The sequence below is a fragment of the Onychomys torridus genome, chromosome 1 (genome assembly GCF_903995425.1).
Source record: "Onychomys torridus chromosome 1, mOncTor1.1, whole genome shotgun sequence".
Lineage (NCBI taxonomy): Eukaryota > Metazoa > Chordata > Mammalia > Rodentia > Cricetidae > Onychomys > Onychomys torridus.
In genome coordinates, this window is record NC_050443.1 from 81,241,218 (window position 1) to 81,259,018 (window position 17,801).

The 17,801-nt window shown below is 49.5% G+C and overlaps 3 protein-coding genes across 10 annotated transcripts in view; 1 reads left to right on the top strand and 2 right to left on the bottom strand.

Annotated features, from left to right (window-relative positions):
• Numa1 (nuclear mitotic apparatus protein 1) overlaps nucleotides 1–5,606 on the top strand; it is a 73,710-nt gene extending 68,104 nt beyond the window's left edge. For all 6 annotated transcript variants that reach the window (XM_036187522.1, XM_036187531.1, XM_036187513.1 and 3 more), the window contains 9 exons: nucleotides 66–284; nucleotides 391–545; nucleotides 1,635–1,881; nucleotides 2,631–2,859; nucleotides 3,410–3,546; nucleotides 3,848–4,024; nucleotides 4,236–4,352; nucleotides 4,424–4,621; nucleotides 4,903–5,606. In XM_036187522.1, coding sequence (XP_036043415.1) covers nucleotides 66–284; nucleotides 391–545; nucleotides 1,635–1,881; nucleotides 2,631–2,859; nucleotides 3,410–3,546; nucleotides 3,848–4,024; nucleotides 4,236–4,352; nucleotides 4,424–4,621; nucleotides 4,903–4,914 — 1,491 coding nt within the window. In that variant the 3' untranslated portion in view covers nucleotides 4,915–5,606. The remainder of the gene's footprint in view (nucleotides 1–65; nucleotides 285–390; nucleotides 546–1,634; nucleotides 1,882–2,630; nucleotides 2,860–3,409; nucleotides 3,547–3,847; nucleotides 4,025–4,235; nucleotides 4,353–4,423; nucleotides 4,622–4,902) is intronic.
• Nucleotides 5,607–6,284: 678 nt separating this feature from the next.
• LOC118583868 (interleukin 18 binding protein) lies at nucleotides 6,285–10,883 on the bottom strand. Of its 3 annotated transcripts, XM_036187613.1 has the most exons (6): nucleotides 8,381–10,883; nucleotides 8,051–8,123; nucleotides 7,612–7,806; nucleotides 6,960–7,083; nucleotides 6,734–6,881; nucleotides 6,285–6,531 (listed from the first exon to the last, which is right to left on the bottom strand). In XM_036187613.1, exons 2-6 carry the CDS (start codon nucleotides 8,076–8,078, stop codon nucleotides 6,376–6,378), a joined length of 651 nt encoding a protein of 216 aa, XP_036043506.1. In that variant the 5' UTR covers nucleotides 8,079–8,123; nucleotides 8,381–10,883; the 3' UTR covers nucleotides 6,285–6,375. The 3 variants fall into 3 exon arrangements, with proteins under 3 accessions (XP_036043506.1, XP_036043495.1, XP_036043487.1); XM_036187602.1 differs by having other exon boundaries at nucleotides 8,051–10,883; XM_036187594.1 differs by having other exon boundaries at nucleotides 7,612–10,883.
• A 68-nt stretch (nucleotides 10,884–10,951) lies between these two features.
• The window catches only part of Rnf121 (ring finger protein 121), a 75,625-nt gene continuing 68,775 nt past the window's right edge, over nucleotides 10,952–17,801 (bottom strand). Inside the window, exons 7-9 of the mRNA XM_036187576.1 lie at nucleotides 14,222–14,355; nucleotides 13,399–13,500; nucleotides 10,952–11,295 (exon numbers count right to left, since the gene is read on the bottom strand). Of these exons, the coding sequence (XP_036043469.1) occupies nucleotides 11,175–11,295; nucleotides 13,399–13,500; nucleotides 14,222–14,355 (357 nt within the window). The 3' untranslated portion in view covers nucleotides 10,952–11,174. The remainder of the gene's footprint in view (nucleotides 11,296–13,398; nucleotides 13,501–14,221; nucleotides 14,356–17,801) is intronic.

Here is a 17,801-nt window from a genome sequence, read left to right on the forward strand (position 1 = left end):
GCCTGCTGTCCTTCTTCCTGACCGCTAGGCTCTGCCACACCTACCCACCCTATCTGTCCACACAGATGGAGAAAGCCAAGACCCATTATGATGCCAAGAAGCAGCAGAACCAAGAGCTGCAGGAGCAGCTTCGAGACCTGGAGCAGCTGCAGAAGGAGAACAAGGAGCTTCGGGCTGAAGGTGAACGTCTGGGCCGTGAGCTGCAGCAGGCAGGGCTGAAGACCAAGGAGGCTGAACAGGCCTGCCGCCACCTTAGTGCTCAGGTGCGCAGCCTGGAGGCACAGGTAAGCATCTACTTTAACAGAGGCACCTTACCCTGTACTGTCGGAGTCCATCTCCTCCTCTTCAAGGCCAACCTTACTCTAGACTTCTCTTTATTTTACCTCCCAGGTTGCCCATGCAGACCAGCAGCTTCGAGACTTGGGCAAATCCCAGGTGGCAACTGATGCCTTAAAGAGCCGTGAGCCTCAGAAACCGCAGCTGGACTTAAGTATTGATAGCCTGGATCTGAGCCTGGAGGAAGGAACCCCATGCAGTGTTGCTAGGTCAGGAGACCTGCCTTTCTACCCTGTGCCTGTTCACTGAGTGAATGCTGTTCTAGTCTGTGGTTTGAGTGTGATGACGGATGCATGCTTAGGGCACTAAGAAGTAGAACAGTTAGGAAGGCCTTGGAGAATGCTCTCTCTTATGAGCTTTGATAGATTGCACAGGTTTGGGCAGCCCCGTACTGTGAGGCAGAGTAGGCCTGAGGCCCCGAAGCCTGACTGGATTTGATCCTAAAGACTGATGAACCTCAGAAGTGCTGAAATTGAGGACTACAAGGTTGGATTTGTATCTTAGAGTCTCCTGATAGTATAGAAGTCAAGGTTAGAAGGTAGTTACTGTTTCTGTCAAATATTTGTACTGCACTAACTGTATGCAGCTGTTTCTGAATAGTTAGAACAGTTACAACTTTATTTCATGCCCTAACAGCCATCTTAGGTAGGCTATATTCATTATATCTCCTTAAACAGATAGAACTGGGGTTTAAAGGGGCCATCACTGGCCTAAGCTTCCACAGTGATGGAGCTCAGGTTTGAACCGGGCAGCCTGGTCTGAGTCCTTGCTTGGCACCATTCTCTAGCTTCTTCCAGTCCAGGTGAGATGAGCTCAGGCTGACCAGGGAAGGGTGTGTACATGGAACCGTGTACAGCTAGAAGAGCTTCTTAGAATGTTGGCTGTGACAGGGTGGTGGGAGAGGTCAATTCCACTCACATTCATGGCCGAACTGTGAGCAGGTCTCTGCCTATTAAACTAGGAGCCACATGAGGAAGAACAGGCAGAGGGGTTTCGAGTGGGGCGTGATAATTGTGGAACAGTTGTGGCATCTGAGTGAGGTCTGGGCTTATGGCTGTCTGGTTTGGAGCTCAGGGTTTAGGCTACAGTAGAGATCTGAGACTGCAGCATGAGGGGTTAGAAGCAGCCAAGAGTGGACTAAAATGGTCCCAATCAAGGCCTCTTTATAGATCTCTGAAGTATCAGTGATAGTATGCTTTACCACATTTAGAAGTGTAAGAAACACTTTGGGGCAAGGGGACAGGTGTAATGCCTTCTAGCCCAGGAACTGCATCTCAGCTGATTTGTTTTTTCTATAGCAAGCTGCCTCGTACCCAGCCAGATGGCACCAGTGTCCCTGGAGAGCCAGCTTCACCCATCTCCCAGCGCCTGCCCCCCAAAGTGGAATCCCTGGAGAGTCTCTACTTCACCCCCATTCCTGCTCGGGGTCAGGCCCCCTTGGAGAGCAGCCTGGACTCCCTGGGTGATGCCTTCCCTGACTCTGGCCGTAAGACACGCTCTGCTCGCCGGCGTACCACACAAATCATCAACATTACCATGACCAAGGTTAGGCTACTGGGCGTGGGGCTGCAAGATGTTAATGCCAGTTCCATCCCATTAGTCAAGAAAATTCAGGGATGACCAACAAGCTCTTAAAATACAGATGGGAAAGGTCTTAACTAATTTAGGATTTCTTCTCTGGAGAAGGGCAGCACCTGCCTGAGAGGAAGGCAGAGCAGAATATAGGAAATAACAGCTAACGCTGAGCTTCTAGCAACCCCATGCAGCCAGGATGTTGCTTGGCATGGCCCTCAGTGGACTGCTGCTTCAAGACTTGGGTTCTCCTTTTTTTGTTGTTTATTTGAGGACTGGAGAATAGATGGAAAGGTGCTTTTATGCCTTCTACTACTGAGAATTGGGGGAAAATGTAGATGATGTTCAGACCCCAGGAAACTTGGGTGTAGGGAGAGCGGAGGTTGTGGGCCAGACCAACTAGCTAGCTCGCTAGCTCAGGAGATAAGGATTCTGGCTCTAGCCTAGCTACTTCGGTTTGACTAGTGGTACTCAACTTTACTTACCTCAGAAATAGCCTGGTATTTCACCTTCAAAGGTATGCCACCTTCAAAGTATTGTGGGTAGAGTCTTGGCAAACTCAGCATCTTTCTTACAAGTACTGTGTGGCCTGTTTATATGCTTGCAGTCTAAAGACCCTTTAAAGCAATGTGGAAACAACAGATGTATTGTGGCATCTGGGTGCTTTGGGGGCAGAGGAAGGTGGTGCTTTATAGTGTTACTGCAATGATTCATCCTTCCAGAAACTAGATGTGGAAGAGCCAGACAGTGCCAACTCATCCTTCTATAGCACACAGTCTGCCCCTGCTTCCCGGGCCAGCTTGCGAGCCACCTCCTCCACCCAGTCTCTGGCCCGCTTGGGCTCTCCTGATGATGGCAATTCCGCTCTGCTTAGCCTGCCTGGCTACCGGCCTACTACTCGAAGCTCTGCTCGTCGTTCCCAGGCCAGGATGTCCAGTGGGGCCCCTCAAGGTGAGGAGACCCCAAACAAGACTGCAAGTGGGCCTTGGCATAGGGAAGAGGCAAGCTCAAGGCAGGCCTCCTGCTGCCCCTCATTTGTCCCTGCCATCTCAGGGCCTCCACTATCCTAGGACTGCAGACCAGCAGTCTGGGGCACAATGCTCACCAATTGCTTAAGATTCCCAGCGTGGTAGTTGACACTTGTACAAGTCCTTCAGGCTACTTTCTGGGAAACAGTGGGCTTTGGGAAAATCAGGCTGCCCAGGAATTTCTTGGGAGTTGCCCTTTAGGTTCTAGGGACCCTCCTTTGCTCTTGGTGTGGGGCACCAAGCCTTGGCAGGCGAATAAATACTGCAGCCTCTGCTTCTGACACTCCTCTGACCTCCCACACGAGTGCATGCGTGCCTCCATGAGACAAATGACTGGGACGGGTGTGCCCCTTTGTTCTGTGTCATTGACACAGGAAGGTGGGAGGGAACAGTGGCCACAAAGTCTGGTCAGATTAGTAGACAGTGTGTAACTAGCTGCAGGTGTGTCTGGCCTAACTTCCTGTCCTTCATAGGAAGGAACAGCTTCTATATGGGTACTTGCCAGGACGAGCCTGAGCAGCTGGATGATTGGAACCGCATCGCAGAGTTGCAGCAGCGGAACCGAGTATGCCCCCCGCACCTGAAGACCTGCTATCCTCTGGAGTCCAGGGTGAGCTGTGGGCTCACCTCAAGGCCTCCCACACTGACTCAAGTTCCAGCCTGAATGTGTGTGCTGGGTCTCTGGCCTCCTGCAAAGGTCACTCTCATGCTTCCACATGGAATAGTTGTTGACAGCTGTCACTCAGGAGTGAAGTCAGATTGAGACTACTAGCTGTTCCAGGTATAGGTAAACAACAGGCAGGCAGGCAGGCAGGCATGTTAAGGATCTAGCTCTCTGCTGTTATGTGGCAGCCCTAGTTCCTGCTCCATACAGCTGGGGCCCACTGATTGCTTCTTCCTGTTCTACGCAGCCTTCCCTGAACCTGGCCACCATCACTGATGAGGAGATGAAAACAGGGGACCCCCAGGAAACCTTACGCCGAGCCAGCATGCAGCCAGCCCAGATCGCCGAGGGTGTTGGCATCACTACCCGGCAGCAGCGCAAACGGGTCTCCACAGAGACCCACCAGGGTCCTGGCACTCCTGAGGTAGGTGGTGCAGCGTCTGAGTTTTGTTCTCTTTAGTACTGCCTCCATGTGTGAACCAGCTCCCTGTGTCTTACGTAGAGGGAAGTCTCCCTTTCCAAGGGCACATACCCAGATGGGACTGTTGAAAGGGGAGATGGGGAAGGCAAAAAAAAAAATGGGGAAAGCAGGCCATCTTTTGCATTTGTCTGTCCAATTGTCCTCTGCCTCACAGTCCAAGAAAGCTACCAGCTGCTTCCCACGCCCTATGACTCCCAGGGACCGGCATGAAGGACGCAAGCAGAGCAGCACTGCTGAGGCCCAGAAGAAAGCAGCTCCAGTTCTTAAACAGGTAAGGCTGGGCCAAGTGAAGCCTTGATGGCACAGCCCCAAAGGAGCAGCTTGACAGACCTTACCCCACAGGTGGACCGGCGCCAGTCAATGGCCTTCAGCATCCTTAACACACCCAAGAAGCTGGGGAATAGTCTTCTGCGGCGAGCAGCTTCAAAGAAGACCCCAGCAAAAGTTTCCCCCAACACTCGCAGTGGAACCCGCCGCTCTCCACGCATTGCCACCACCACAGCTGGCGCTGCTACTGCTACTCCTCGGGCCAAGGGCAAGGTAATGACTCCTCTATAGGGCAGCATCCAAGGCAGGGCCACGCTAGACCAGTGGAGAGGGGTGGAGGGAGGCACAAGAAGAGGTACCATACCCTTTGTCTGGCTAGCCATTCCTAATTGAGGACCCATGTTTCTTAGGCCTGATTGGCCACTGATGACTTAAAGATAGGTGTTTATGGGACACAAAGGGAGGGGTTCCAGGCAGGGGTTTCTGAGCTAGCTAATAGAGGTTGCCAACACACAAGACTTACTCTGGCCAAGTGACTGTCTCTCTTTTTTCAGGCAAAGCACTAAAGAGTCACCACCAGTGCGTGGCCCTGCCTGTGTCCTCAGCCTGGCCCTTTTCCTTCTACTGCCCCTCAGTGCCTTCTCTCAGCTCCCAGGCCAGTGGTGGCCATCCCCTCAGAGACAGTGGTATTTGCCTGCACCCTTGCCTGGTACCTGGACCTTCACTGGTGCCTTTTAGGCATCTTTTCAGAGCTGGCCCAGGAGGCTTGGAGCTTGTACAGTGTGGGGTATTCTCCCTATCTTGCCTCCTGAATTCCTCCCCCCCCCCCCTTTTGGAGAAAAGTCTACTTCTCCATCATAACTAGATTTGAGGCTGGATTCTTGAGCCCAGACAGTCTTCCTTAGTCTCTGGACCTAGAAGGGACCATTGGAGAAGCAGGCTATGCTTCGTGCTCTTTCTGGTAGCTGGGCCTAGCAGAGCCCTTTGCTCTTGAAGCCCAGGACTGGGCATGACCTGGTAGGAGCCTCTGCTCTTACCTCTGTCATCTACACACAAGGACACAGATGCCTGGAGGATGCTCTTTTCCAGGACAGATGGGTCCTGGGTCTCAGGGGTGGGATAGGCGGCAGCTCACACTTGACCTTCCCCAGACTTGCACTGGGGTGGGCTATGGAACTATGGGAAGGTTTTTAAGGGCCAGGGATGGATCTTTTCTAAATGTTATTACTTGTAAATAAAGTCTATTTTTCTCCCTTGAGTGCTGAGCTCTTTTGAGTGCGTATGGGGGAAGGAGGGAAATTACAGTTCTTTGGGGTCCCGCAGAGGCTTCAGACCACCACTCTCCCTGGGACATTTTCTAGAATCTTTTCCACATTCCATTTCTGGCCCCTGTTCCTAATACTATGGGGTATTTTCTATTTCAAGGGTTTGTGTTATCCTGAATTTCTACTTGGCATGAGAGACAGTATTCCCTGCTCCTTCCTAGACAGGCAGTATTCCTGCAGACAGTAGAAAAGCCTAAAATACATCAGAGGTTGGTTGAGATGTTGCCGCTCTACGAGGGCTCATCATGGCCCTGCTGAGATTACAGATATAACTGTGCTCTGAAGCAGCCATTGTCCCATCCTTCCTTGGGACAGGACATTGGGGCGAGTGAGGAAAGCACAACCACCTATAATAATGAAGTCAGTGCAGACTGTGGCCAGAGCTGAGTGTAGATGTTGCCAAAGGGACATCTCAACCAAGGTTCACCTGTTGGATTGGTGCAGAATGTCAGAGACCTGACATGCTTGTGGAAAGTCATGTTGAGTTGTAGGCAGAGTTCCTATTGCTTGGCTAAGGCACCACCAGGTTTTAGAGGTTCCAGAACACCAGTGGGATAAAGACGACATTTAGAAAAGTTAACGAGATGCGTTGGACAGAAGGACAAGCAGGAGGAATTTTAAGGGCCTGATTTAATTACTGTGATATTCTAGGTAGAAGTGAAGCTTGAGTTTGAGGCTCAGCTGCACAGGAGTAAGCAGAGTCTATGGTGGAGACTTCACCCTCCAGGTAGATGGGAGCCAGGCTCCAGTCAAGGCTGTGGCTGGCTTCATGCTAACCCCTGGCCCTGCTGATGTGGGTCCTGGGCTGTGGCTGGAGCGGATTTCTTGAGAAGGGGACGGGATTGTCTTCAACCCATCCTGGAGAAATAAAGGCATATAAGGTCAGAGCTAAGGAAGAGTTCTTGCCCCTCTAACACTGAAGTCCTGAGTTCCTCATTTCTGTCTCTGGCTGACCTCAGAGAAGGGTTACTTGCTTACAGGCTGTCTGGCAAAGCCCATCCTTTCTGCCCCAGACAGCAGAGCTCCTCCCATCCTGGATGCCTTCCTTCAGGTTCCTTACCCAGATCTGGGCCAGAACGATGTGGTACTGGGCCACCTGTACAGGGTCCACAAACAAACAGGAGAAGTTGGTGCTTCGTAGGGTGGGGTTCAGTTCCTCCAGCACCAAGGCTCTCTGTAGCCAGGTGCTTGTATTCCTGTGCTCCCGACTGCAGAAGCAGAAGGAAATCATTAGAGGGTGGCAGGGGAGGTCTCCCTTCTGCTAGTCCAGCTGCTATGACCCTCACCTTGTGTGACCCTCCCTCAGCCGGCCAGGGAGGTGCTCAATGAAGGAACCGTTGCCCAGCCAGTAGAGGATGCTGAAGTAGGGGAAGCGGCTGCAGGCAGTACAGGACAAGGTCAGCGTTCCATCTAGGAGCACACATGGCTGTTAGTTCTCTATGAAACAGAGGCCCCTACTTCCCTTAATCATGAATCAGAACCTATCATACCTGTGCCCCACCTACGTAGGAAAACGTTATAGGAAAATACAGGCATTAATCTCCCTAAGCCCAAGGAATGTAGGGAAATGTCCTGAGTTGATGTAATTCTTCTACTTCTGTGCTCCCTTCCTCGGGAGACCTTCTCTAAAACAGTGCCCAGTATCTAAGATTCTACACCAGGTCCCACAGGGTCATACTAGTAGGCTGATGGTCCTCTGAGATGGCCAGAAGGCAGGCAGGCTCTGGGCAGAGGGGCCATGCCCTGGAGTACCTTGCACCGAAGGCAAGATGTGAGGGTCTATAATCCTATACGAACCAACTTGGGAGCCAAGCTGGCCTGGCTGGTGTTTCTTGGCAGATGGGAGGTACACTCCCAAGTCAACCTAACCCATGACCTCTGCTCACTGCCTGCCTTCTGACAATTATAGCCTCCTGGGCTCCCATAATTATTCCTTACTCAGTGGCACTTCTTCCTCTGGCCAGATCACGTCCAGTGCTGGGTACCGCTTAGTTAGAATTGCTGGCGACCAGGATGAGCATGGGTCCTCTGAGCTCCCAGTAAAGACAGTGGCAGTTGTCTGAGGTGCAGATGTGGCTCTGGCCAGAATGACACCATGGACGTACAGGAGGAGGACCCACCAAGAATTGGGGTCTGAGGAACAGATAGTTACAGATGTAAAGCTCAGCATCCTAGCAGCTACTTTGATCAGAGACAAGCTGCTACTTGACTGTCACCAGGCATCAGAGTGGGCGGAGACCCTTCAGCCTCCACCCTTTAGCCCTGCTGAATGTGATGTAAAGAAGCCTTGCAATGGAGCCAGAGCCAGAGCAGCTACACAGCAGCCAAAGCAACAGTGCTCCATCCATTAGGAAGACCCCAGAGCCCCACATCCTACCTGCTGTCCAGCTGTGTCTTGTGGTCATGATGAATGCGTCAGGAGCTAGCTAGTCTGGTATCTGTAACTTCCTCTGGAAAAAGGTGAGTAAAATTCAGCCAACCCCACATCTTCTCAGGTTCCTTACCTGGGACAGTGTTACTGACATCCATTTGAGCCTCTGGTACTTCAGAGGGCAGGCCTAGAGCCACAAGCTGGGCAGTCGGCACTATTGTTACCTAGTAACAGTTTCCTCTTATACCAGCTCCAAAGAGCATTTCTATAACCATGCCCCAATCCAATGCTACCCACTAGGAAGGAGGAGAAAGGCACAAAGAGCCAGGGACTTACCTGGGAAGCAACACTCTCCCTTGACAGCCTTGTTCTGGGAAGAGCAGGATGCAGTCAGCTGCTGGGAAGAGCTCCCAGCCGTGATTTCACTTTCAGTTCTGCTCCAACTACGAGCCCCAATCCCAAGCAGGCTGCTCCGCCCCATGATCCAATACTCAAAGTGGACAGACTCCCCAGGCCCCTCTCCAAACTCACTGGGGTCTTCTGTCCACCTCACTCCACTAAGGCCCCTAAGGGGGTGACAGATCAGCACTGTCTTGCCTAGGGGTGGACAGTGGTCCCCTTGCACTCTTCAAAGCTAACTTTCTATAAAGCCAAGACTTTATTTTCTCCAGTCAATGCCCAAGGAGTCAATAGTCATTGGTACTGGGGACCCCAAACTGAATCGTGACCTTTTACACTCAAGGCTACACTGGCCCATTACCATCTTAGCCTCTCAGGTTTCCCACTTCCCCAGCCCCAAGGTCAGCTGTATCACTCAGCATCCACCCTTCACACGCACAGGCATAACCACTTCTGCAGGCTCACTGGTTAAGTCTACATCTTCCTACCTGGCTCTTAAGCCCTGAAGAGCTTTGGGGAGCTCCGAGACTCAGTGTGGCCGCCTGGCCCCAAAACTCTCACCACAGGAAATAGCAACTTCCCTGCTTGGCTGGTGTACAAAACTCCCAGCCACACGCAGTTGACCCTGAATTAGCAGGAAGGCACTTCCCCAACACTGGCTGGAGTAGCTAAGGGGCTGGGACTCGGCAGGAACAAACTAGAACCAGGTAAAATCCGAAGCTGTGCTCTCAGAGTCTCATGCCAGAGTCTCTGGTGCATGCACCTGTGGATGAGTGTGTGGAGTGAGGTCTGTGGTTCTGTGATCAGCAGAGAAAGCTGTTGACAACAGGTGAGGAGATGAGTGAGGGTTGGAAGATCCACCTGGAATAAACATGCACACCTGACGCAGATGCAGGAGGCTAAAAGCCGTGTCTTTTTCTGTCTCACTCACATGTCTTCTTTGAGCAACGCTAGGCTGTAAAATGCAGGGAAAACTCCTCCCTCAGAATCCAGCATCTCCAAGAGTTTGACCCAGAGTTTACAAAAGACCACCACTCTCCTGGGGATGGGGGGGTATCAGTCCACTGGAGGATGGGTGGGGGTGCAGGAAGAAGAACTAGGTCTTTACCTTAGAGCAAGCAGATCAGAGGTGGCCTGCAGGTTGTGGGATTCAGGACTGATAAAAGTATGAAGGCAGCCTTGGCCTTAGGGAGAGGGTAAGGCAGAGGAAGAGTGATCTCTGAGCCCTTTGCTCAGTGCCCATTTCCCTGAGGACGGAGGGAGACAAGAAATGGCTAAGTAGTAGGGGTAACAGGGTGCTAATCTCAGGCAGTGAGAATGGAGTGCCACCTCAGTCTAATGGGGCTCAGTGAGGCTTCGGGGCCCCTAATGTCATAGGACAGGAACCACACATTGAGGTGGGGATGTGTGGAAATGAGGCCCCAGCTCTCAAGTTGGGGTACAAGAGGCAAGACACCCCAGGGTCATAGGAAAGAAGTGGCGAAAAGCAAGGCAGATGGCTGTTAGCTCTCCAGCCCAGCTCAGGGAGCTTTAGTCAAGGGGAAGACAAGACCCTGTTGGGTTCTTGTTGCCCTCCAAGGGGCCGGCCACATCTCCCTAGAAACACAGTGCGGCAGCCCCACAAGGCCCTCTAGTGACTCCAGATGCCCAGGACTAAGGCTAGGCCGGCTCAGAAGCCCCTTTTTCAGAACCTATACTCACATAGGCCTTACTTTCTATCCACCCACCACTCCAATTATTGGGCCCAAGAAGAGCCCACAAATGACCAAGCCTACACAGGGATGTTACCTGGTCTGGGAATCCCTGCTTAGCTTCAAGGGCATATTGATGACTAGTAGAAACTGATATTCATTACTCTATCTGCTATGTGCATACACAAACACACACACTCTTAGGCTTTTGGTAAGGAAGTGATGTGCTGAGTAGCCTTTGGCACATGTTACCACTTCTAGGCTGAAAGGTCTATTTGCACAAGAAGCTCAACATTCATTGCTGCCAAAGCTGCTTCCACAGCTCAACTATACATAGATGGTTTCTATGCCCTGCCTGGCAACAGCCCTGCTAGGCAGCAGGTTATCCATACTACTCATTCTTCCAGTTGTCCCAAAACATGTCAAGTGAATTCTGAGGTCACAGGGCTTCCCTAGTTGGAAATGTCATTGATTTTGCCACACTCAGTCTTTAGTTTCCAGACAAAAAGGGAACAGAGCCATGTACAACAGCCATCTTATATCCCAGACAGATGAAGAGACCCTTCACTGTTCAGTGTTGATCTGTGGCACCAGTCTGAGCTCTTCTACACACAGTGCAAACTGGGCTTCAGCCTTGCAAGGAGAAGGGAGGGGAAGGGTAGGCTGAGGCACTCAGCCACCAGAAAACACACCATTGCTCTTAGCCAGAGGTGAGAACACGCCTCCCAACCAACAGCTTTGCCCTATCCTGTTCAAGGAGGGTAAGGCTATGGGGTGGGGGACAATTCCTATGCTCCACAATAAAAAAATTTAAATATATTCATCAAAATAATTTTCTTTTAAAAAGCCCCCACTGCTGACAGCCCCACTGGCTGGTTCTCCATCATTTCCTCCCCCCTTGCAACCCAGACACAGCTGGGGAGGTCCTGAGTGGCCCAAGTGCCTTTGAGTCTTTCCCACCCAAGTCTTCGTGGGCAGCAAAGAGAGTGCCCTGAGGTCCATGGTGGGTGAGGTGGGTTCTCCAATGATGTGGTTCCTGATTACTCCAGGCCCAGGATGTAGCTGATGCCTTGTACCAGGCCAATGATGACAGGCTGCCAGGCTACCAAGTACCGAAGCCAGTCCAGCAGCTGTCCATACATGACATGAGGCCTCTCCCAGCTGTTACAATGTTAAGGATCAGAGCCTATATATATGCAAGAGCTGTTAGGTTCATCCAGCTTGGTAGTGAGGCCTTCCTTGGATTTGCCTACAGTTTTACACTGCTCCATAGCCCAGAGAAAATAAAGCTACCCAGCTTCTCTTCAGGTCTCCATAGTGGACTGGAAGGCTGAACCCAGAGAATCAGGGGAGCAGAGGGGACTGGAGCGGACATGAGAAGTGGAGAGGTAAACCAACATCCATGCAGGGCCTCCATGCACCATTCCTCAGAGGTGACAAACAGCCTGAGCCTGAAAGATATCCTAGAAATGTAACCATGCAATGTACCCCAGAGGAGGCTGGGAATGGAGGACAGTAAACCACAGCATCTCAAGCAAGTACTCTGCCTCTGGGATATCTATACTCCCACCCCAAGAAGGTTCTTGCATTGTATAAAATTTAAGGTTTTCTCCATCAAGGAAAACGTTGGGTCTACTGACATGTTGTGTAGTAATTTCCTTACAGATAAAAGCTTCCTTCTTGGCAGGAAGCTTGTTAAGACGTAGGCTGTTCTTGAGTAGTGGTAGCACATGCCTTTAATCTCAGCACTCAAGGCAAAGGCAGATGGATGTCTGAGTTCAAAGCCAGCTTGGTCTACAGAGTGAGTTTCAAGACAGCCAGAGCTACACAGAGAAATCCTGTCTCGGAAAACAACAACAACAACAAACAAAACAAAAAAAACAACAAAAACAAAAACAAAAAAACCAAAAAACAAAACAAAAAAACCCAAGAAGTAAGATGTTCTAAAGGAGTGAAACATCCCATCCAGCAGGGAAGCTCCTTAAGCCCAGAAAGCAAACAATTCAAAAGCTTCAGGAAGTCTCTGAAACTGACCAGATACTCTAGGCTCCTCCTTCATCAAGTATATATAATCAGTGGAAACTGCTGAGACACAGCTGAGCTTCCTAGAAGCCTCTCAGCTAAGCTGAGCTACCTGGAAGACTCTCAGACCAGCTGAGCTGCCTAAAAGAGGCTCAGACCAGCTGAACTGCCTGCAGCAAGTTCCAAGTCTGTGGCTTCCAGAAGCCATCATCTATGGTAGCTTTTGGTGATGCAGCTGTCTTTGAATCATTTCGGCTCCTGTAAATAACCCTTCACACACTCTCCTATGAGTAACACCAATAAAACTCACTGGTTCACCAAGTTGTACTTGGGTGGCACCCTTACTTTGGTCTGTTGTTCATTCCCTATCTGGGGTGAGTAGATGTTCTTTCCTATCTTTCCAAGAATAGTATCACAAAAGAGGACACAGTCAGAGGGAAAAGGAGCCAAGGTTAGTCACAAGGAGCTCATCGCTGGCAGAGACATGAAGGAGGCCTTCCTGAGGCCAAGAAAAGAAGTCTTTGGATGAGTTCTTTTCCTTTTACTTTACATCTAAATGTAGGGAAAGGAGTCTGGAGAAAGGAAAGAATGCCTGCAAAGCCCGGCTGGGAGGAAAGCCCACAGAAAAGCTTTTGAAATAGGTGGAACACTCCTGTCCCCTGACCAGTCCTGCTGGTATATATAGAGAGGAACCAGGAAACCACAGAACACAAAGGGCAGCTAGGGTAGGAGCTGGGACAAAGCTGGATCCTTGGACCCCTCAGAACGTGATGTGGGACCAGAGAAACGACTGGGTAGGAAGGGTAATGAGTGCCAAGGAGAAAAGAGTCCTTCATTAGAAGTGAATGGAGCAAAGGTGTGCCCAGCTCGACAGATCCTTCAGGCCCTGCCCACATAGGCAAAGGTAGTCTGTGGATGGACATCATGGGTAAGGCATCACCCACTGGTAAAATAACTGTGGCCACTGCTCAGCCTCTGAAAGCTGCCAGGGAATCAAGTGATATGATACTTTCTAGAGAGGAAGCAAACACATGACAAGCAGCAGGGCTGCTTCCGTTAGTAATTTAGGATGGGCGGCTGTGTTTCCTGACTGCCTCATGTCACACCCCACTTCCCCAGAACAGAAGCCAAATTGAATGGTAAACAAATTCTAGGTTAGAGGCAGTAGGGATGGCCCCAGGACTCAGACACAGACAGTACTTTCTGCCCATCACCCACTTTCAACAAGGACCCAAAGGATACGGGTTGCTGAACATCCTCTTCAAGTCCACCTTCTCCTTGCAGTAGGGACACGTCTGCTTCTTCCCCACGATGCACCAGCCTCGGATACAGAACTCATGGAATCTGAGCACCATTGGTCAAGGGAAGTGGTAGAAAGCCAAACTGGCACTTTAGCCCCATTTTGGATCTCAAGGTGCCAAAGCATCAGCTCTAGAGAAAGGTTCAGTTGGAGGCTTCACTCCTTACATACAACTGTGTAATTTGGGGCAGATTCCTTCTCTCTGAATGTTTCCTCACAGGGGAGTGAGAGCAATGATCCTTATTTGCATGGTTGTTATGAGCCAAGATGGAGATAATATACAATTCCCAACATAGCACAGGATGAGAGCTTAGTAAATACATGATCAAGATGAGGTCAGCTGGGCAGTGGTGGTGCACACCTTTAATTCCAGCACTCGGGAAGCAGAGCCAGGTGGATCTCTGTGAGTTCAAGGCCAGCCTGGTCTACAGAGCAAGATCCAGGAAAGGCACAAAGATACACAGAGAAACCCTGTCTTGAAACAAAACAAAAAAAGATGAGATCAAATCCTCAGGAGGGGATTTGACTCTAAATTGAAGCATTTCATTAGAGGGTCTCCTTCTCCTGTGACACTGTGCAGCTTTGGGTTCTCCACAACCTGGCAGTCCCTAACCACCTTAAACTGAAGAAAGGGTGAAGAAAGCTAAAGCTTCTGTCACGGCTTGCCTACACTCCAACTCTGGACAATGCACCATGGTTACCACCCGCCTCTTCCCACCATGACTAGAGAGATGTTCAGGAGAGATGTAGCACAAGGCAGGATACACGTGATTGCAGGAAAGCCTGTATGTGTTCTCGATGATGCCCTCTTCATTGACATCCACAAAGATCTGCTGCCCACACACAGCACACACACTGTCTGAAAGGTGCTTGGTAGGCATGCCCGACTCACTGTAGAACTAGAGGATGAGAGCCAGAAAAGCTATGAGAATCTGTCTGCCTGGGAAGATAGGGATGGTGGTCACGTTGCATCTGCAGTCAGGAAGCAGAGAGATGAATGCTGGTGCTGAGCTCACTTTCTCCTTTTTCTTTAGTCTGGGACCCCACCCCTGGGAATGGTGTCACCCACAGTTAAGGTGGGTCTTCTCACCACAGTTCAACTGGTCAAGAAGCTCCCTCACAGACAGACCCAGAAGTCTGGTTTCAGGTGATGCTAGCCCCTGTCAAGTTAGCGACAGTTACCACCACAGGCTCCTAGCTGGTCTCTCTAAAGCCCTATTTGCCTCATCTCCATCCCAGTCTTCAGACAGAAGACAGACTAGTGCTTTAAAATTTTGAGTGTGAGCCAACTGTGGGGATACCTGTGAGGGAGGTCTACAATAGCAGTGGGTACCGGGGCATGAGTCCAGGTTTTCAGAAGGACACAAACAGAAGTCAGCTTAGAACACACTAAAGTGTTTAATCCACACAGGCAGGTGCCCTACCTGTGAGGAGCAAGGAACAGGCAAGTAATCACAAGAGAAAGTGGCCAATTTTTTTTTTTAATAAAAAAAAAAATCTGGCTATAGTGGTACACACCTAATCCTAGCCCTTGGGAGGCAGAGGCAAGAGGGTCACAGGAAGTTCAAGTTCTACTTATGGAGTTCCGTCCAGGCCAGGCAAGGCTACATAGTGAGAACCTGTTTCAAACAAACGAATGAACAGTGTTTCAAGAGAGCTAGTGTCTGACAGGGACAGGCAAGGCGACCTGCAGGAGAGAGCACACAGCTCACTAAGAGCACATCATGCAGTCATGGTGTCATACCAACCCTCCAGCACTTGGGAGGCAGACTTAATGTATGTCTATGAGTTCAAGACCACCTAGGCATGCACATGGTACAAAGACATACATGCAGACACAGCACTAATAACACACAAAATAGAGTTTTAAAAAAGCTGAAAGCAAAAAGGTTAGGATCTCCAAACAGTCCAACCCAAGTTCCCTCCACTGTTTCAGCAGTGAAGACAGCACACATTCTGTTCTGATGTTGTCTAGGAACTCTGAGGAGCCAGGGAGTGAGCCTGAGCCTGGGGTTTTCTCAGAATGTGAGACAGGACATGTGCCCCAATGCATCACACAAACAACTTGAGAAAGAAAGTACCACAAAACATTTCACAATCCTTCTAGCCCAGCATAATTTCTGGCATAGATAGAAACTACTGGGACTAGCTCTCACAACTTATGACTTCATAGTGGCCCTCTGGAAAAGGCAGTCTCTAATCAAGGTCCCCTGACATAATTTAAGTTACTTTAGTTCAGATCACAGACAGCTTCACAGAATTGAAAGAAAATTGTCCTAATGAGGTAATGCAGACCAGTGGGGAGGACCTGAGAATGCTTGTTAATATGATTATAAAACCTCACAGTTTTATTTCTAGGAACCTTGAACTCAATTAACCACAAGGATCTCCTCAGATCAAAGCATTATCCATAAGAGATGAATTAGGTTTAGTCTCTGACTCTGAGTTCTAATTAGGGACACAGTTATAAAATCAACTATAACCCTCTGGGACAGAAGCTGTGAATGTACAAAAGACTGAAAACCGACTGAGGCCGAGCATGTTGTGTGTAATCAAGAGAATATTACTCAGCCTTTAAAAGGAAGGAAATGGGGCTAGAGCAACATTTCACAGTTTATAGCACTGGCTGCTCTTTCAGAGACCGAGTTGGATTCTCAGCACCCACATGGTGGCTCACAACCTTCTGTAACTCTAGTTCCTAGGGACCTACTAACCTCTTCTAGCTTCTTTGGTCACTAGGCATACATGTGGCACATAGACATACATGCAGGCAAAACACCCATATACATGAAAACAATAAAAAAATAGTAATTTTTTTAAAGAAAAGGAAGGTAATTTTTTCATGTAAATGAATCTTGGAGATCTTACCCCAAGTGAAATAAGCTGGCCACAAAACCACTCAGGATTCCTCTCATAAGGTGCTGAGAAGTTGAATTTCGAGACATTAGAATAAGAATGGTGTTACCAGGGAAGAGCTGGGGGAAATCTTGAGTGTTTTACCAAACCCTCTCTTCTCACCAAAAGAAGACTAAGATTTTACTAGAAGTAGGTAATTGTGTGCTTATAAAGAGGTACCTGCTCGTTCTGTAAACGTTTACAGGATAACTGTTGCTTGCACAAATAAGTGAATGAGTTGGCCAATGAATGCAAGAAGGTTAGAATTCCAGATTACCTCGAAGCATTGATCAGATTCTTGCTACCAGGACAACAACATTCCTGAAAGTCAGTCTGGTGTCCCTCTCTCACTCAATTAACCAAAGACTCTTGGCATAATCAATAAATGAAAGACTGCTGGGGTCCCCAGGGTTGGGTAGGTGACATGAAGCACCTCTCTATCCCCTGCTCAAGGTCCTTGCATCTCAGAATCTACTGGCGTCCAAGCTTTAGCATAATGCCTGTAACTTGGAGAGTTTCAGCCATATATGCTGTGGTAAACAGTGAATGAGCTAACTCCTGGTGACTCATCCAGGACTAAAGCACATTCCTAGGACAGTCCTACTCATCAGTTACAGGCACGTCAGCCTACAGCAAGGGTCCCATGACTGTGCATCAGTGTGTGACTCCTCTAAACTGGACAGACAGACATTTTCAATGTAACTCCCTAGAGAAGAAGTAATCTTTACAAAGATTCCAGGACTCGAGGGAGGGAATGCTTTTATCAGGAACACACACTCTACATCTGGACATTCACAGGGCAGTGGCTGTCAACACTTAGACTGTGGGTGGCAAGTAAAGACAGAGCATAGTGTGAAGTTCCATCAACCTCACTTGTAGATGAGCAGTCTGTTTCCCTGCTACTATGTGAACCTGCCAGTAAAGACCAATGCGATGATCCTTCTGCTCCCACGCTAACAGGCAGAAGAAGGATGAGGAGTAAAAGATGGGGTCTGAGCTTCTCTCCACCCTAACAAGAAATGAACCTGTTTCTGGACTAGAAGCTGAAATACACCACTTTCTAGGAACTGTCACCTCACTGCTAGGGATTATCACCGTTAATCACTAAAACACCATGGAGCAGTCTTAGTACACATCTGCTGTGAGTGTGAAGTTAGTAACCTGACAAGCCAGAATCCGTAGCTCTCTTCTGGAGAACAAGGAGGCTAAAGATCTAAAGTCTAAGCCGGGCGGTGGTGGCGCATGCCTTTAATCCCAGCACTTGGGAGGCAAAGCCAGGAGGATCTTTGTGAGTTCAAGGCCAGCCTGGGTTACCAAGTGAGTTCCAGGAAAGGCACAAAGCTACACAGAGAAACCCTGTCTCGAAAAAAAAAAAAAAAAAAAAAAACCAACAAAAAAAAGATCTGAAGTCTATACATGTAGATAAAAGAAAGTGAAATGAAGTTATGAA

Excerpts from the sequence above, each read along its gene's own strand:
- LOC118583868 (XM_036187594.1), bottom strand. The coding sequence starts at position 7,843 with ATGCTGAGCTTTACATCTGTAACTATCTGTTCCTCAGACCCCAATTCT. Across the intron at positions 7,084-7,611 it reads AGAGGAAGAAGTGCCACTGA|ATGGAACGCTGACCTTGTCC; the intron begins GTAAGGAATAAT and ends GTGTGCTCCTAG. Across the intron at positions 6,532-6,733 it reads TCGTTCTGGCCCAGATCTGG|GATGGGTTGAAGACAATCCC; the intron begins GTAAGGAACCTG and ends TTATTTCTCCAG.